This window comes from Nipponia nippon, unplaced genomic scaffold (genome assembly GCF_047370975.1).
Source record: "Nipponia nippon isolate SJK-2023a ecotype South Korea unplaced genomic scaffold, ASM4737097v1 scaffold_2, whole genome shotgun sequence".
NCBI lineage: Eukaryota > Metazoa > Chordata > Aves > Pelecaniformes > Threskiornithidae > Nipponia > Nipponia nippon.
The window spans coordinates 84,092,721-84,111,101 of record NW_028262336.1 but is presented as its reverse complement, the minus strand read 5'-3'; the positions used below and the strand labels follow the sequence as shown (position 1 = coordinate 84,111,101).

Here is an 18,381-nt window from a genome sequence, read left to right as displayed (position 1 = left end):
AATTATGATCTGCCTGCTATGTTGCTCATGTAACTGCTTCCTAACTTGCTGACTCAGGCAACAGGGTCAAACAATTTAAATAACAGCAAAGATCCATTACTGGACCAGTTTAAGTTAACCTCACTTGGACAAACAGGCTTGAACACACAAGTGCTGTTTGACTGGAAGAGGACAGTAGTCTTTTGAAACAGCAACTGACTGACCACACAACATACTCCATAGAGATTCATAATAAGGAACACTGAATTCTGTGATCCCTAAGCCATCCAGAAGGAACCACTAAAGAAAGGTTTCTCTACTGTTAGGTATCTGGGATACTATTTTAAAATTTCAGATGGAAGCCTCTGTGAAAGTGCAAGGAAAAAAATCAGGTTTTCCTTGTTCAATTCTGTGGATTTAGCAGTACTTCCTAAATCTTTTATAGCAAGTCTTTTCTCCTCTGCAACAAACTGGGCTGCCCACAGGTGTGGCAGACAGTGGGTGGACTGCAGGAAAGGAAACATGCACATAACCAATTGTTTGGCCAAAAACTTGAAACCTCAGCTTCCATCTGCCTCAGCACCTCCTTCTAACAATTGCATATTGGTAGTTTATTTCACCAACACCCAACAAACTTCAACAAAACCAGCCTTGACACTGCCTAACCTACAACCTAACTGCAAGTCCTATAGCACATGGTACGTCCCTATACTTATTCCACTCTCTTCCCACCTGCTTGGTTCCCTTGGCTGGCTAAGGTCCCTAAATGCCATCAGAATTGTCTATGTTCCTTTCCAATGGTTTAGCTTGTCTACGCAGATCCATTAGAGGCAATGATCTCTTCCTGCTGCAGCCTAGCCTTAGAACTGTCTTACCCAGCTGGCAAACCTGAGATCTCCTAGGAAGCAAAAGCACAGGCACCGTGGCCCCACTGCACAATGGTGACGTGGCGGAAGAAGCACCTCTTAAGTAGCCTGCTGCTACTGCATGAGCACTGCACTGACGGACGAATCACAAGCCTTTGACACAGAACTACTATACTCACAATAAGCTAAGTGAAGATCCAAAAGGTCTGACAAAATTCTTCCAAGGCTTCTCACACCTTCTTTGGAGGCGATCCTTAACTCATCTGAGAATGCCTTTCCCCCCACCACTCCATCAGAACCACTGAGGGATATGCCAAAAGGAACCAATGCTCCCACAGCGAAGTCCCTGTTTACGAGGCTATTAAGACTACCTTTTTACTGACTTCCAAATGGGTACAGAGCATCAGCTCAAAAGCAGGGCCATGCAGCTTTCAGTTTAGCAGGTCACTGTTGAACCACGGCATGCCTTGTGTTTCTGAGGAGCCTGTGCAAGTGCGAGGCTTCTGTTCTCAGTTGCTCTTCTGATCCTCTGTGGAAGTGCTTCAGCTTCCACATTTTGCTCACTAAATGCTTTGTTAAATGTTTTGTCCTGGCTCCTGTAAATTGGGGAAAGAGAAGAGAAAAACCAAGAGCTGAAGCCAAACACATGTAACTGAGAACAGCACAGTGGTGCCGATGTTTCCAATGGAAGTAGCTCAGGTTGAACCAGACCTGAGGGATGAAGAGCTCTACTGATCCCAGCTCCTCACTCCCGCCCCAGCATCCCCCAACACTAATGTCTTTTCAGCCACCTGGTAAAGTAGATTAGGGGGGTAATTCAGTTGGACTACCCCATTTTTAAATGCATAGCCCAGATCCTCAATTACTACATCACACAAATAACTGCTCTGTCAAGCACAAAGGATGAGCAGGAGTGACCAGCCAGGGTCGTCTTTAATGCTGGCATGGAACAAGACTATTTATGAGAATATTTTGCGCAACTTAATCCTGGCCATGAAGGAGTTACTCCTGCTCTATCTAGAAAATGAGTTCTTGAAAAACACTATAAAGTTCAGTAGTGGGCAGAAATTAATAACAAAAAGATTAAAAAGCTAAAAGATAGCTCAGTATTTGTTAATTCAGGGTGACACCAGAGAGTAATTCATAAGCTTCTAAATTAATATTTTTAAGGAGGTCATAAAATGTGAACTTTAGTAACTGCTACAGCCAATCAAGCTGCCATCAATCCTGCTTTAGACTACTAAAACACTAGTAATTACCTACTCAAATTACTTTAAAAGTTTAACAAAAGCTTATCTACAGATAGTATTGTAGCATGATATACTGCCATCTTAAAAATGGCAGTGTAGTGAATGTTACTGGTTAATCTTTTTATTATTTCAGATTCCAGTTTCTATAACTTTTTCCCCTAATACAGAGCTATTTCTTCAGTGTTTTCCTGGCAAGCTGTCTTAAAAAAATTCAATATATAGTAAATTTGTAGAGAAGGGCCAGTACAAGAGCAAACACATCAGTATTTTCAGTACAGGAAGCATTACAGTAAATGAGGATGGAAAAGAAATAGCACTTTAAACTCACTTCAAAGGATGTTTAGAAATAGTTCAACACAGAAACAGAAGAAACTAATATATTTTAAATTATTTTAATATTAAAGTTATCAAAACATAAATTTAGTGAAGACATACAAATAATATTGTGGGAAGTTCACCAATACAAAATTGCAAATACAGACAGTATTAACCTGTTAAAAGTTAACAAGGTCTAATGGTGACTTATGTTCCTTAATTTTCCACTATATATCAACAGAAAGAAGTGCTCAGTTCATTCTGCTACACTGCCAATATCCTTACATAATTTCTAATAGAAACATTATTTTGTAATTCAGGTCAGGCAGTAAGTCTGCTGACCAGCACTTTGCGCGTTAACCATCTCTCAGCTTCTTCCACCATAAAGGCTACCGCTATTGCTCTTTGCTCTTTAATCTCACCTTTTTCAGTAACAGAATACTCCCACACATAAATTTGGCTACATTACAATAATACATTTAAATACACTATGTACAGGATGTTGCTCCTGGTAACAAATAATTCCTAACTCTAAAATCAGAAAATGCCTTTTTCAGATTCCAAAAGTAGTTTTGCAAAATAACTGATGAAATTTTACCACAGAAAAAACAAGACAGAACAAAACAACAGAAGTAGCTTGTAGGACCCTCAGTGTTCAGATCCCTGAATACTGGAAACAAATATTCACAAATTAATGATTTAGTATTTTAAAAGTAGACAGATTCCCCCCCCCCCCCCAAAAAAAAAAAAAAGATACTGAATAAGTACTCCTGGGTATAGCTGCGAAAGAAGTTTTCTGTTCTCTCTGTAGAAAGATTAACCCATTTAAAAGGTGTTCCAGCAGATAAGCAGTTATGGTTCGATAGCCAGGCCCATTCAATCACTGGAATAATGCATGGAAGCAAAGTTTTCAGGTATGAGCAGGTAATATTTCCCTTCACCATTAGAATTTGTTTGAAAGACAGACAAGATTTCAATTACTCAGGTATAGAAAATCCACCTTTGTGAACATCTGTACTGCACAATTCTATACCACAGCAAAGTTTTCTAAACCTGCCCACTTGCTGCTTACTGGGTATTTCTGGTTTTGTGTTCTTGATAAAACTTGCAATTCTACTTAACCTTACACAACTTTTTTTGTCTTATACATAAAGGATGGTACAGCCTATGGGGGAGTTTTGAAAACACCAGCAATGAGAAAGGTTAAGGTTGTAGAACTTTGTAAGTAAATAAATAGTATCCTACTACTCTTCTCTGTTTTCTAAGGTAAAATATTACCATGGAGAATGTAGATGGAAAAATATCATTAAAAATTGTATCAAAATACGTATGAAGATATTATGTCTTTTATTTGCTATCAAAGTGGTAGAAATAGCACATGGGGGAGATATCATTTTAAACATTATCTAATACCTCTCTGAGAGCAGCAGTGGGTAGATCTATCAGATCTGAATGCAAACAGATAATTGTGATAAGAAAAAAAAAACACCAGAGAATTTTTTCAACAAGAACTTCTCTTCTCACAATCACTTCTGCCAAGCAAGGTTTCCATCTTTAAATGAACTCAAAGATACTGACTTCTTGGAAGTTTTCCAGCATTATATGATGTCCATCCACAGGTGACAATACAGCTGCCATCTTGCAAGAAAAAAAGAGAGCATATAATAATCTCCATATAGCTGAGGTAGAGATTTAGGAGGAGCGTAAGAAAATTTGTGATACCACAGCATTTTCTGATATCACACTAATGACTGAAAGGGAAAAGAAAACAACGGAGAATGAGTCATGTTGTTGGCCTAAATGTGATTTGTGTGCATGGACGTTGCACACTGAGAGTTCCAAGTGTAGAGACGCACGGGCTACCAGTAGCTTCCCAATGCACTCGGGCAAGACAGTAACAGACAGTATATCAGAAGTACCAGAATGAACAAGTATTACATATCATAGTTGAAAAATTGTTTCGTGTAGTTACACTGCACCAGTTAGTGGAGCTACAGTAGTAATTCTTTGATGTGTTTAGCATGAGTCTACCATAAAGCAAAGACAACTGGCTACAGTGGTGAAATTTCTTCACACAATGTTATGCTGGCAATTTCCTTTGTAGTTTATATAAAAATGTAATATCATCTGCCATTTCTGTCCTCCCCACTTTCCAGCAGTAAGTTTTAGCTTTCCATTCACTGCATATCCCTATTCTAGAGCATAAACACATGCTTAAAAGATTAATTTTTATGAAAAGCTTTGACAAACAGGATGTAGCTACCCAAAGTTTTCTGTAACTTCAACTGTAATCTATCAAAAACCAATTCAACTCCCAGAGCAGAAAAGGAGATGCAGACATGCCTCTTGCAGCACAGAAATGTTCTTCTGTTTTATTCAGATTTAAACACCTGGAGTCATGTTTTATCATTGGTACCTAAATCCAAAGAGAGATACTCTGTTTCAGTTCACACAAATAGAATTTCTGCTGACATGGTAGAGATGTATACAGGTTTCTGCAAGAAATGCAAATATTAGTATGAGAACTGAAACAGGAAAAATATCACAGAAGTGTTGAAATGGGAGCAAATTACTTCCAGTTACTGTTTCACTTGTGTAGCCATAGTGCCCTCTAGCAGTCGAAAGAGAAAATACAGGGCTTTATCTCAAGGAAAAAAAAAAAACCACAAAATCAGAACTGCCTTTTTTTTTAAGCAGAAAAAGGACAGTTTGCAAATGTGAGGAAGAACATTTCTTCATGTTAAAAACAAGGTACTTTAATGGAAAGGACAATTCTCTCAGCTTTTATGCAGCAGAGTCCTGCAGAGCCGGGAAGCTCTGTAAAAAGATTTCTTGTACCCTAAAGGCATTTCTGTGCTTCTGTAGATCTCACCTACACCGTATATGCATTAGCAACATGCACAAGATTTTTAGCGAAAGGATATAGATTTTTACATGCATAGATCAACATACATTTTTGTGAAGTCTTTGTTTTCTCTACAAGGAGGAAACATTTAGGCTCAAACGTCTTTATCGCAAAAAATTCCATGCAAGATGAAGAATAAATTATGACCTTTAAAACCTAAGAAACTTTTCTCATTTCCCTAGAGAGCAAATTATTGTATAGAGAGAAGAGTTAGTATGCCTTCGAGCTGAGATTTTCTGTCTAGCTGCAGATCATTAGGAAAAAATTTTGGAGCAGTTAGTGTTTCTTTTTTTCCTTTGCATTTAAAAGAACATTAAGCCTAAGAAGCAGAAGGCATTCTTTAGCAACTGGGAAATGGTCATCTGCACTGTTCGAGTTTTGAGGCCTGTAAATAACATTTCTGATTTCAAATAATCTCCATAGCTTGTCAGGAGGAACTGTAAATACCAGTTTGCTTTCTTCGCCCCCCCCCCCCCCCCCGCCCCTTCCTTTTTAAAGAAAAGTATATGATATAAAAAGTTCTGATTTACCCATCAAATCACTATCCAAAAAAACTTATGTGAAACCGCAACATAGAAGAGTAAAATAGTGTTAAAGGGTAAAAAGACAATTTTACCCTCTCTGCAACTCAAAGGTCAAAATAGAAAAAATGTCTACTGCAGAAGTTTCTCAGAAAAAGGAATGCCTCGAAATTTATTTCTCCCAGTTGCTAACAGGGAAATACTAAAATCCAGCTCATTGGCTAGCAGAGACAGATTTGCTGAATGTGGTATTCCAGTCTTTGCCAGAGAAAGGTGAGAAACTGAATTAGTCATTTGTGCTAACAAAGCAGGAAGGATCTCGGAATTCAAGAATTCAAACTGTAACATCAAAATTATTATAAAATACCACAGGGTCAGATGAGATGATTTTCAAAGACATCAACTGGTCTCAGGATTACAAGCTTACTGTAAGAAGAAAAACAAAAATCTTCACTCACATAGACAAAAAACAAAGTACCAACATTCATATAAGCTTCAGCTTTAACACATATAGAAGGATTTTACAAATAATGATCCATTAGGAAAAAAAAACAAATTTCTTGTGCAGTATGTTCTTGAAATCCCTCTCATTAGCGTCCCAATTAGATCTAAAGAGAATTTAAATAAAAGACTGAAATCACCTAAGTCTATTTTTGTTGCAAATATTTTTGATGTCTACAGATTCAAAACATGGTTCAGAATAAAACATGCAGAGACAAGGTAAAAAATGAAAATAATTATTTTATAAAACTACAGTATTTAGGCAATTGTGTGACAAGCACTAGTGTGTTTATAAAAGTCCACGAGTCCACAAAAACTAAGCGTTCATTTTCAGCAAGGATTAGTTTACAGCTATACTGGCTCAACTGAAAAAAGGTAACTGATAATTTTTTTTTTTTTTTAAATCTTGATCAAGAACTTCTAGTTTGTCTGACTTAGGTTCATTTGAAAATAATCAAGTGCTATATACCAGCACAGTAAGAAACGGCTCCACTCAGGATGATGAAGAACCACAAAAATTGTTCAGATTTTTCACACTTAATTACTTTTTTTTTTTCCCACAACCCTCTCAAATTTCTGCTCTTTGTTCCAGTTGTTCTAATATTAATTTGTTAATTGTAACTTAATTTACTAATTGTAATAAAAGCTAAGTGGTGTAGGATTAAATCTGACTGTATTTTTAGTTGCAACATTAAAACAATGATGAATTACAGTAAATGAGGTGCTTCATTGAAGGTCTATGCCCCTTTATGTTACTTCGTGTATTGGTACAACAGTAGTGTATGACTGGTGAAAGAAAAAAAAAATCCCCTGCCCTTCCCCATCTATTTTTGGTGAGACCTGCTAGTTCAGGGATTAGCTAAACACATACAGGGAACATTCAAAATCACTTCCTTGAGTCAAAACCAAATTCTTGTGCATCTTTTTGTGCTCTTCTATGCTCATGAGACAACTGATAATTACAAATTGTCCATTCTATCCAAAAAAACCCTCAAATAAATGTACAGTTATTAAAAGTTATCCAAGGCCTGACAGATATAGTAAGCTTAGCTGGTTTGGGAACCTCTTCAGATTAGATGGTCAACAAAAAAAATCGGATTTTTTAAATTAGGTACCATCATGCTACACTGTTCTCAGATACCTAAGTTACCTGGATAATATTTTTTGACTCCTTTTCTAGTTAAGGAATAGAGACTGTTTTCAGTGTGGTTTAGAACAGAAACCTATTTAAGTGTCTGATGTTACACAAATACTTTTCAATGGGTGCTTTTTCTATTTAAGAAATAGACCTGCTTAGACTTGACATTAAATAAGTCCTGTACCTTTCTGTTTCACTAATAACTAACTTCTATTTCTTCTGTGGGTTTTCTGATTTGAAATAAGTGAGTTTTAAGAGAAGAAAAAATACAAATAGCACTGCCTGTAAGTAATGCTTCAAAGAAGTATTGTAACTTTATTGTTCTGCAGACAGACTAATATAGTCTGAATTACTGACTCCCATTACTTAAAATTTTTTGTAGTTCAACCAAATGTGGTTTACTACAATATTGTCATTGAAGTACATGTCAGATCACATCTTATTCAAGCCCTTTAGCATCTAGCTGGAAAAGAAAATACCTTCTTACATGTTTACCTTTTTTCCATAGAAATTTTGAAAAGCTGCCTGGTGAAAACCAAGGTAACCCCGCTCTTGGTGTTTCAGACTAGGAAAATCCATTTGCAGAACTGTTAAAAAAATACAATGATTTAGCTAATCATAGTGGAGGCATACTTGGGAATGCATTCAAAGGGATCAACTAAGTAAAGAAGGGAATGAAAGTCAGCAGGCTGCTTGGTTTGTTGGTTCAAACAAGGAAGGTTGCTGCTCCAGGTGACAACAGATCTCACTGAAGGCTATGCTAATAAGGATCTGACTGAACTGAAAAGACAGGAGTTGGCTAAGGTAGTAGCAAGAAAGGCAGGGGAGAGCAGAGCTAGACAAGGAACACAAGGACAGAGCAAGCCAAAAAGAAATCAAGAAAGTATTTTGATAATGACAGAAATATGTACAGAATTCATTTAGATTGCAACCGGGACATCATTCTCTTATGCTGAATGGCTTACAATCACAGATTAGTTTTGACTGAAACAGACATTTGGGGTTGTTTCTTAAAGTGAGAGTAAACCAAGCCATTCTGATCCAGGTGGGTTTTAATCACCCAGAGTGCCACAAGGTAACAGCAGGGGACAAAATACACCCCAGTATGAATTCCCCCTGACACCTTTTGTTGATGGAAGTTTGGGGGAGGAAGGTGGTAAAAAGAATTTTAAAAGGTTTCATCCCCTTACAGGTAGACCAGGGTGCAAAGAGTTATTAACAAATTAATCTTGCATGGATGCATTACCAGGCTGAATTCAAAACAAGCAGGCAAACTTGCAATACTAATTTTAAAATTACATGATACAGCATGATTCACAAGAAGCATCCATGTAAAGAACACACTAATAGCTGTCATTAGCTTGTGTTGATTGACTGAAGTGAAAAGAAAGGCAGGTTTGAGCACCAGACAAAGCAGGCCACACAACCACCTTAAGGCAGCACGCACAGTCCTTTCCCGTGCTGTACCTGTTCTGGAAGACAATACACAAAAAACTTCCACCTCCCGGACTGTCAATCTGGCACCCTTCAGATGTACTAAATTATTAAAATAGAAAAGTAGGAAAGCTTGTATTTAATTCAGTGAACTAGAACAGCTCATTCAGAGCACCGGGTAAAAAGCTTCTTAAAATATTTTATTTTGCCTGAAATTCAGTGTAAAGGGAAACCAATTTCCCAAGTACAATTCCTTATGGCAAGATTTAGAACTTACTGTAACAAGCATGGCAGTCAATTATGAAATTTCAATGTGAAACTAAAGACTATACAAAAATTTTAAGTGCATACTTTTGCAACAAGATATGCATACGCACAGGGATATAGGGGAAAAAAAAAAAACAAACCCAAAAAACAAACAACAAAAACCCGCAAAACAGGACCCAGGTCTCAAAAAGCCCTCAAATAACTGAAAAGCACAGAACAAAAATTCTACAGCTGGAGCTCTTCTCTCTGGGACACTACTACTTTCCTCCATTCCTATTTTGGAATTAAAAAAAAAAGGGAACAGACGTGACTTACAGCAGTTCTTCCCCACCTCCCCCCCAAAAAGACAAAAACATGGACTAAAGATAATATACTGTTAACTGAAGTACTATCCCTTGCATCTATTTGATAAATGAGATAGTGCTTTTATGCTGCACTCATTAATGAGTTGATGGGGGGAAAAAAAAATAAAACCCACAACTCCAATACCTAATAAATGGGTTTTCTTTTGAAAACAGACCAGCAGAATGCCACTAAATGGCAATAAACAAGTCTTTCTGGTGAATGAGGTCCTTTACTGCCAAGGACTAGGCAGTTCCCCTTCCTAAGAGGAGGAGAAACTTCAGACCTCACATAACAGAATGCCCTGTTGGAAAGAGCCAATTAAGTATTTCTGTGGAGTAGGAACTCTACTGTATGTACATTCTTAAATGATGAATATACACTATAGTGTGAACTTAGTATCTGCTGAGTATTACTTTTGAAATGCAAAAACATAATCATAGAAACACAGGAATAAAAAAGATACATTACTGTGTGTGGTCAAAGTTTTTAGAATAATACCTACCAAATATTCCACTTCACCTAATGTATTTTTCTAAATCACATTTCAGTACTGCATATATTTTTGTGGGATCAAATTTTCTTCTACAGTTGCACAGTGCAGGGATACAGAATAAATTCTGTGTGGTTGGAATATTATCCTATTTACCATTTGACTTAAATCAGTTTAAAATTCAGAAGACATCCAAAAGCTTTTATGCAACAGAGTAAACCTGTGTGTTAATGTAAATGAAACATCATCACATTGAGGTTTTTTTTTTATATTCAATACTATTTTAGTATAAGTGATAGTGATTAGAGCTCCTTTTGTGAATATGGGGGTGGGGGTTGCCATTTGGAACGGTCTTTTTTCTTTTTTTTTTTTTTTTTTCTTTTTTTTTTTTTTTTCATTATGAAGGACCATTGCCTTAGCTTTTTTGGTTATTGCTTTTTTTTTTTCTTTTTTCTTTTTTTTTTTTTGAAGACCATTCCATTTCTTTATTTTTTAACATCTTAAAGTCATAAGGACTTATATGCAAAGCAGTCATACACTTTATCATTAAAACCCATAGGTAAAATACGTACACAAATCCAACAAAAGGCTAGTACATAGTAAAGCCTAAGCATACTACTATGCAATATTATGAATACATAACTTTAGAGACTTCGGTTTAGTACTGTTATCTGTTCATTTCTGAAAACATTCACAAAGATTTTAAATGCAAATTTTCATTCTGTATCTGGAATAGAACAAAAATTATCTATGTTATAACAACTTTTGGTCATTTGTGTTTGACCAATTCAGTAAATTACAAAGAACCCAAAGAATTCTGTAACTTTCTGTAGAACTATGTAATAAAAACATTGCATATGTTCCTAGTATGATGTCTTTAGCGATCATTTACTGAAATGTAACTCAAACATCAATCTTTCAAAATGTATAACTGACCAGCTGCTTTTTAGTCTATATCCGAATCCAACTTCATCACAAAACCCCTTTTAATACAAAGATGCAGAAGTACATTAGGTAATACTAATGCAACACAGGTGCAGTTCTAGCATTGTCTTTGATCAGTTGAATCATCTTCTCCATGAACGAGATTCATTATCCTCCTCCTCTTCATCATCATCTTGAAGCAGTGAGTCATCCACCAAAGATTCTTCCTGAAACTTCAAGAGAAAAACATGATACTCTGCTGATCTTTAACATTTTCTGACGTAAAAGGCAAAATACAAATTCCTGATACTCGTGATTTAATAAAGAACTAATTTATTTTTTGATTGCAAACAGTAATTTTTCCAAAAAAGTATACTGTATGTATATGTATTATATACATATATTAATAAATGGCAAATGAAACTTTTTTTTCCTTTTCAGTGGACTTCAAAATGACCAGGACATATGCACCTCATACATAAATAGCTCTGCTGATTCTTCAGCATATCATTCATGCCCAAGCTGTAACGTACCCATGAAACTCAGGATGCTATGCTGAAAACTAATGTTAGTTTTTGCGCATTCACAATAACTACGCCTGTTTTCATCCAAGAGCTTAATCCACCTGTGCCACAGTATTAAAGAGGTTGAATCTGAGACATTTTGATTTTGACAGCTTAATCAAGCTTAAAACCAATATAAAGATTTAAAAGATTGGGGCGGGGAGGCAGGTATTTACAGGAAGTTAGACAAAATAATGTATTTTCAATTGCTTTCAGTAACAACATAGTAACTCGACAGACTTCACAAAACCCTGAACATTTCAGGTCGACAGTTACAGGCTTCAGAGAGGCAAAGTTAAAAAAAAAAAGAAACAAACAGCGAGTTGTTTTAATTTTTGTTTACATATAGACACAGGGGTGTATACATAAACTACCCCGTCTCAGAACCTTTTTGATGATTGCATCTATCACAGCAATTTCTGCACTAGCTAAAGAAAGAAGTAAAACACAAGGATGTCTTTCCCTAGCAATGTCTCCCAGCTGTTAGATAAGAGTTATGGTCTTCCTTGCTTTTTCATCTTGTCCAGTAATTGTAGTTTTTTGCTACAGAATTTCCAAATTCAACAGGAAGTGTGAAGGTTGATTTGTGAAGTTAGGGAGCCTTCTGGAGAGATGTGAGGTTCTGGGCTGAAGAAAGCCTAGAACTAAGCCTTCTCTCTTTCCAGTAGGCTGTTTTACAAGAGGGAGAAACTACTATCTTCATTACTTTTGCCTATGGAAAGTGCATTTTAGAAAGCAGCTCTGTTGACACCTGACCTCTCTGTCAATGTATGCTTGGGTACTCTGAGTCAGACTAAAACACAGAACCTTTCTGAGGACTTAAGCCTCTTCCCCTGGTGTCTAGATGTCCAGCAGGCTAAAATACGACAGTGTTGTCAAAAAGGAGGAGGTCCTGGATAGCACGCACTGCAGAACTCTAAGGTGCACAAGGCTGAGTCACAGTAGGGATGATCAAAAAGCCTGGAACAATTTCCATATAGGGTAACAACTACAGGGACTCTTTGGCCTGGAGAGAAAGTAACTGAGGGAAAATATGCCAGGAGTCCATATAGATGAAGTGTCTCAGAGAAATTGAAGAGAGAACGATGGTTTTCTTTTTGAAGCAAGAGCAGAACATCAAAATTAAACATGCAGCTGGCAGGTCCCATATAAAGATACTTATTCCTGGTAGACATAGTTGAAGAGTAGCATTCCCTGTTGCAGGACATTACAGGTGTTATTCAGATTCCAAAGAAACCAGACAAATTCATAAAATAAACACCTATCAAGGGCTTTCAACTACAAAGACACCACACCTCTGACTCAACAGGTCCCCAAACCGCAAATCACTGATGATTAAAAGCTTATTTTTACTTACACATCTTATGCTCTTCCTAGGCATCTTCTGTTGACTCAGTAGAGTCAACTCTTTTGTTTGGCACCTAGGTGCAGAATGTAAGGCATCTATAGGAGAATTAGATGCTTTCATAATTAAGTGGCTACTCACCAGAGATCTTCTATAGCATCCAAGTCCAAAAGACCTACCTCATATTTTCATAAACGGACTAGGAGCTCTGTTTCATTATTAAGAATGTCGCTCTGCTGAATGATCTAGGTCCCCCCCTTTTTTTTTTCTTTAAAACATCAAGGTACTTAGTTTCACTCAAGTCTTAAGCCTGCTATCCCTCTTTAGCATAGTGTTCGTTAGCTGAACTAAAATGGTAGTTTAGACATGGAAAATGAAGGAAACCTTTTTCATGTGTTTACAACAGCTGCTACACAATGAAGTTAAATAAGTAGCATGATGAATTATAGGGATGCAGAAATTCAAGACATCTTACATGTATAGAGAACGTATGACTGAAACTCAGGCCATTGGCTATAAAAACCTAACTCACCCCCAATCTAATCCTGCATAAGTACCAAATTTTAAACAATAAAACTATGTAAAATTTCTTTTATGCAATTGGTTGAACTTCAGCACATGAAGTTCTTGAACTCATCCATCCGGGACCTGGGGATCATAACATTATACTTCAAATACTAACTTAACCAAATGCCAGAAGCAATACAAAGCTTGCAAAAGGAAAGAGTGGCATTTAAATGCAAAATTTCCCAAGGATTATTGAATAGAAACCCCTAGTGTAAAGAAATTTGGTGAAGGTTATGGGGACTAATTCAGTTGTAGAAAATGCAAATAAAATCCAATCTCATTACAGAAAGAAGATAGGAGAGCTACACATATTTGGCTTGTTTTGAAAACGGGAAAGGGTCAGAGGTAAGTACATCAATCATGTTAAATAAAAAAAAAAAATCTGTAAACACTGGGCCAAGTAAGAATCCAGCAACACTATTAACAAAAATATAGGTAAACCAGTATTTTTATATTACACATTTGCTATTGCAAAGATTTCAGCAAGCATACAAAAGCAATGAACGGCTAGGGTTTTTGATCCAAGATCAACTCCTATACATTTTCCACAAGAGTAATTATCCAAGGAATGACTGCAGAAACAGTCCAGAGACAAATAAAAACAGTTAAATTAAAGAACAAAATCAGAACTCAAGAAGTGTTAGAAAAATAAATAGTGGTGTGTGGGGGGGGAAATCTACAATAAAGGTAAACATTCAAATAATGAAATTATTTCTTAATAACAAAAAACCCCCATTACTTCCTCTTTTTACTTAAATTTTGAAAATCTGGAAAGTTTTAGATGAGGCCATCATTTTATGAATCATAGAAAACAGTCTCATACAGTCTTTTCCCTGAGTTTTATTTCCATATCTGATAACTCCTGTTAAGGAGAACAACCATCACCTAAAATAGATTTATTCCACCATGACAAACACTTCTCAGCTGACAAGATGTCATCAAGCATACAGGCCCAAGGGCTCTGTAAATCTGTCCTTTCCCTTTGCCAGGGCAGCCAGCACATGTAGCTTGTTACTATCTTCATTCCATTTCCTCCCCTACCTATATATACACTCTAGAGGTTCCCTCCTACACTCAGTGTCTTCAGGTGCGGTTAGAAGATGAATCTCACTGTAGTTCACCTACCAATTACTCTGTACTTTTCATCCTTTACTCTTGAAGTGTTTCCATATCCCTCCATGCCCTTCCTTCATTATGCAAAATGGAGAAGTCTCAGTGAAGTAGTTACTCAATGAGACCTCTGAATAAAGTAGACTCCTTGCAGCAACAAACATTGCTGTTGGTCTTCACAGGCAATACGTCCCTGAAGGAGAAGTGACAAAATATATCCAAAAAATAGGATGCTCTGAAGATTCCCCAGTGTAGCCTCTTGTTCACTCACAGCTTATTACTATCTGACAATGCTTGAGGTTTGCGTATACAAGGAAAGTAATATTTAGTAAGTCAGAATGCACAAATGCCTAATATGAATACACAGTGGTGGAGGTAGTCTACGCTACCTGTCTTCAGCTGACATGCTAAAAAATTAGCATTTTTGGAGACAGAAAGCAAATAGACAAACTGGCTTTCTTCAGGAAAAAAAAAAAAAAAACAAAAAACAACAAAAAACCCCAAAACCAAAAAACCAGAAGGTGAATACTACAAAATGTAAAAAAACTAACCCCGAATTTGGTTGTATCAGAACAATCTTGTGAAGCTGATTCTATGGTAGGTTTGCCAAAATATCACAGGAAAAAGATGCAGACAAAATACTATCACGTTCAAGGTGTTACTTCTACTTCAGCTATTCTATGGCAATTATGTATTTACCGTTAACTGACAGTAAATGAATTAGAAAAAAGATTGCTTGACTTCTTCCCCAAGTGGCATTTATTTTTCAGAATTCACAAACATCAGTATTTTGAGTGTAATGAGTTAAATGCATCAAGAAATGTTGCCCCACTATTCCTACATTAACCAATTAAGGTCATTTGGACAAGGCTTTAATATCTTTCATGCACCACAATGAAGACTAACACTCAGCAGGGGGACTTTAGATGTCTGAACTAAGTTAGTAAATGCTCTAAATTATTCCTTCACCTGTATGCCTTCAAGCCATAGCTCTCTATAGAGGAAAATTAGATTCTGAAATTTGATCTTCTAAGAAATTAGTGCCTGAAGTAGATAGCACAAAACCCCATGTTTTGGACAAAACCCTCAATCTCTCTCATGCAAGTTCAAACCCACCCCTTCCATCTTCATCTAGAGTTTTATGTTGTGTAAGAAATGAAACACTTCTGCAAGGAAAAGTAAAGTATCTGGACTTTCAACAGCCTAGAAAACAAGAAATGTATTTACAGATAAATCCACTTTCTGATATCAAAACATGAATTAGATTCAAAATTAGAAGTATGAATCAACAGATCATTTTCATTTGAAAAAGCTATGTTATTTCATCTTAAAAAACAAAAATGAAAGAAAAAAAAAAAAGCAAGCTTACTTCTTCTTCATCAGGTTCAGCTTCTTCTGTTTCAACAGCTGACATACTAGCTACAGGCTTGTTCCATGCCAACTTTAACTCTTGTCCTTTAAAACGAGATCCATGAATTGCAGCCTAAAACAAGTTTAAACATTTTAGTTACATATTTCTTTGTTGGGGAAAAATTAACTTCAGTAATACTTAAATGCCAGAAATAAATCAACAGCCTGCTTTTTCAAAAGAAAATCCAAGTTGTAATATGTTCATACTGAATTACTATTAATAGGTTAAAACAAAACAGCTTCATTCACTGCACATGGAATTCACACATCCTTTCCAGAAAATGATCAAAATATATCCAGAAGAAAAGAAGCTTTGAAAACCATAAAGCATTTGGTGATGTGGGTAACATACCGAACCAACACCTTCCTGGTTTTTAATATTATGTTGATGGGTTCTCGCCCTTTCAAATACGGACACAAAACTGTTAATGCATAACTTAGAGGAAGAAGCAAGACATCTCACAAATACAAATGATTTAATATATTAAAAAAAAACCAAACCAACAAACAACTAAAAAAGCCCCTTTGTGATTACAACTTAATCTACTGGAAAATGTTCCACTTCCTGTAAAGCTGTTGTAATTGAAATGTAAAAATTTTTAACTTATGGGATATTCATGCCTTTCTAAGTACCAGCTGCATTAAGTGGCTGCTTTGGAAATAGTATGTTCAAATTAAAGTAACATGAATGGGCATAAATCAGCGTTAGCAACATTCCGAAATAACCGTCATGGTCACAAAAGATTTATAGTACAATCTGAAAGCACAGCATAATGTGAAATGTAGAAACAATTACATGTTCAATGACATCTGAACATGAGTTGTGTGATATTAAAGTCCCCAGGTATAAATTTTAAATCTGTACATATAAATTTATGATAAATTTAAAAGATTCTATGCTTATTAAAATGCAGCTAAGGAGCTTTTTGTCCATGGTCTCATCACAATGTCACACAACTAGAATTTTTAAAAGTACTTATACGTGACATTTCGGTCCAGAAACAACTTGTAATCTTTGGAAGAAATTACTAATACATAAAAATGGAACATTTTACAACAGGGAATCCTCCTCATCCTTCCAGTCTAGAACATACATGGTCGTAAAGCTTAGGCCTATTTTCATTTAAGAAGGTAAAATATTAACTGCATTTACATCACAATTGGCCTCAACAGAGGTTTTTAATGATTACCTTCTACAACTTCTCCAATTGCCAGTCTTATAGTCTGCTTTAGTAGCAAACACAGAAATTCCAGTGGAAATATATTTAATATGTAAGAATATCTTAAGGAAAATACAGATTTTACTATATTTGACCAAACACAGTTTTCATAACATTTTAATTTAAAAATGAAGATGCAATTGGACACAAAAGTCATTCAACAGTTAAAAGTTTTAATGCTAACTAGAATGTGGACATGTCACACATCGATCATGAATTCTGACCCAGTTAAAATATCCCCACTTCCTGGAGCATATTCTGAACTCCACCTTGAAAACTCCACCCATTCTATTTGAGAGTGACTGAGGAAAAACATACTGCTTTTCAAATGCAGTGAAATGCATCATAAAGAGAGGAGAAAAAAAAAAAAAAAAGAGAAGTTCATAATGTTGACTTCAACCTTTCCTCCAAACATATCTCCCTTCTCCCCCTGCCCACATCTTTTCTCATCCTCTGCACTACTATCTTTTTCAGGTGTTTCCTACCTCTACGCTTCTATGTTTGGTTCCAAAATACTACCATTCCCTGCTTTTTGGGTACAGAAATTTAGCTAAGGCTGAAATGATTCTCCAAGCCAATTTTTAGGCAAAACAAGTTATAACAGTAAAAACTGTATATTGCTGATAAGCAAGTGTCTGTAGTAAGATACTGTCAAGATGAAATCTTTCCATACAACCATACTGTAAATATGAATCCATTCTTTCTGGAGTCCCTGTTATTTTCAGGTTACTCCTTTCCAGCAGTGAGGCAAGGATTTTAAAGAAAACAAAATCATTTGCAGAACAACTATGGTTGTTATTTTGCGCAGGTTTACATACTGCCTACACCATGGACTGAATAAGGCAGGAGTCCTGCTGAGCCAAATTTATAAAGTTCTAATGATCCATATGTAAGGGTGCTGAATTACAACACACCTCAACTCCGGATGTTAGTCTCTGAAAGTTACTTCTAAAATTCTATACTTCTGTAATTTCCTAAATTTTTAAGAAATACACTAAAAAAGGAAAAAAAAAAAGAAGAATATCACATCAAATCACATTTACACTATCACAGGTTTTCAGGCAAAGGTAAATCCTATTGATCCCAAACAAAATATGTAGGCTCACTCTGCAGGATGTCAGTGAAATTTCAGGCAGACTGTGAGGGTACCAAGTCTTCAGGTGAAAACAACTGGCGAATAAACAAAGATAAAACAAGACATCCAGCTACCAATTCCCAAGTGTTTCTCTTA

The 18,381-nt window shown here is 36.1% G+C and overlaps 1 protein-coding gene across 18 annotated transcripts in view; it reads right to left on the bottom strand.

Annotated features, from left to right (window-relative positions):
• Nucleotides 1-2,473: 2,473 nt before the first annotated feature.
• Nucleotides 2,474-18,381, bottom strand: part of RBM26 (RNA binding motif protein 26) — a 64,468-nt gene continuing 48,560 nt past the window's right edge. For 8 of the 18 annotated variants that reach the window (XM_087759085.1, XM_087759089.1, XM_087759091.1 and 5 more), the window contains 2 exons: nucleotides 15,890-16,003; nucleotides 9,075-11,168 (listed from right to left, as the gene is read on the bottom strand). In XM_087759085.1, the coding sequence (XP_087615211.1) occupies nucleotides 11,079-11,168; nucleotides 15,890-16,003 (204 nt within the window). In that variant the 3' untranslated portion in view covers nucleotides 9,075-11,078. Of the gene's footprint in view, nucleotides 8,063-8,942; nucleotides 9,012-9,074; nucleotides 11,169-15,889; nucleotides 16,004-18,381 lie in introns of those variants that run through there. The other 10 variants (XR_015705116.1, XR_015705113.1, XR_015705114.1 and 7 more) reach the window with 10 other exon arrangements.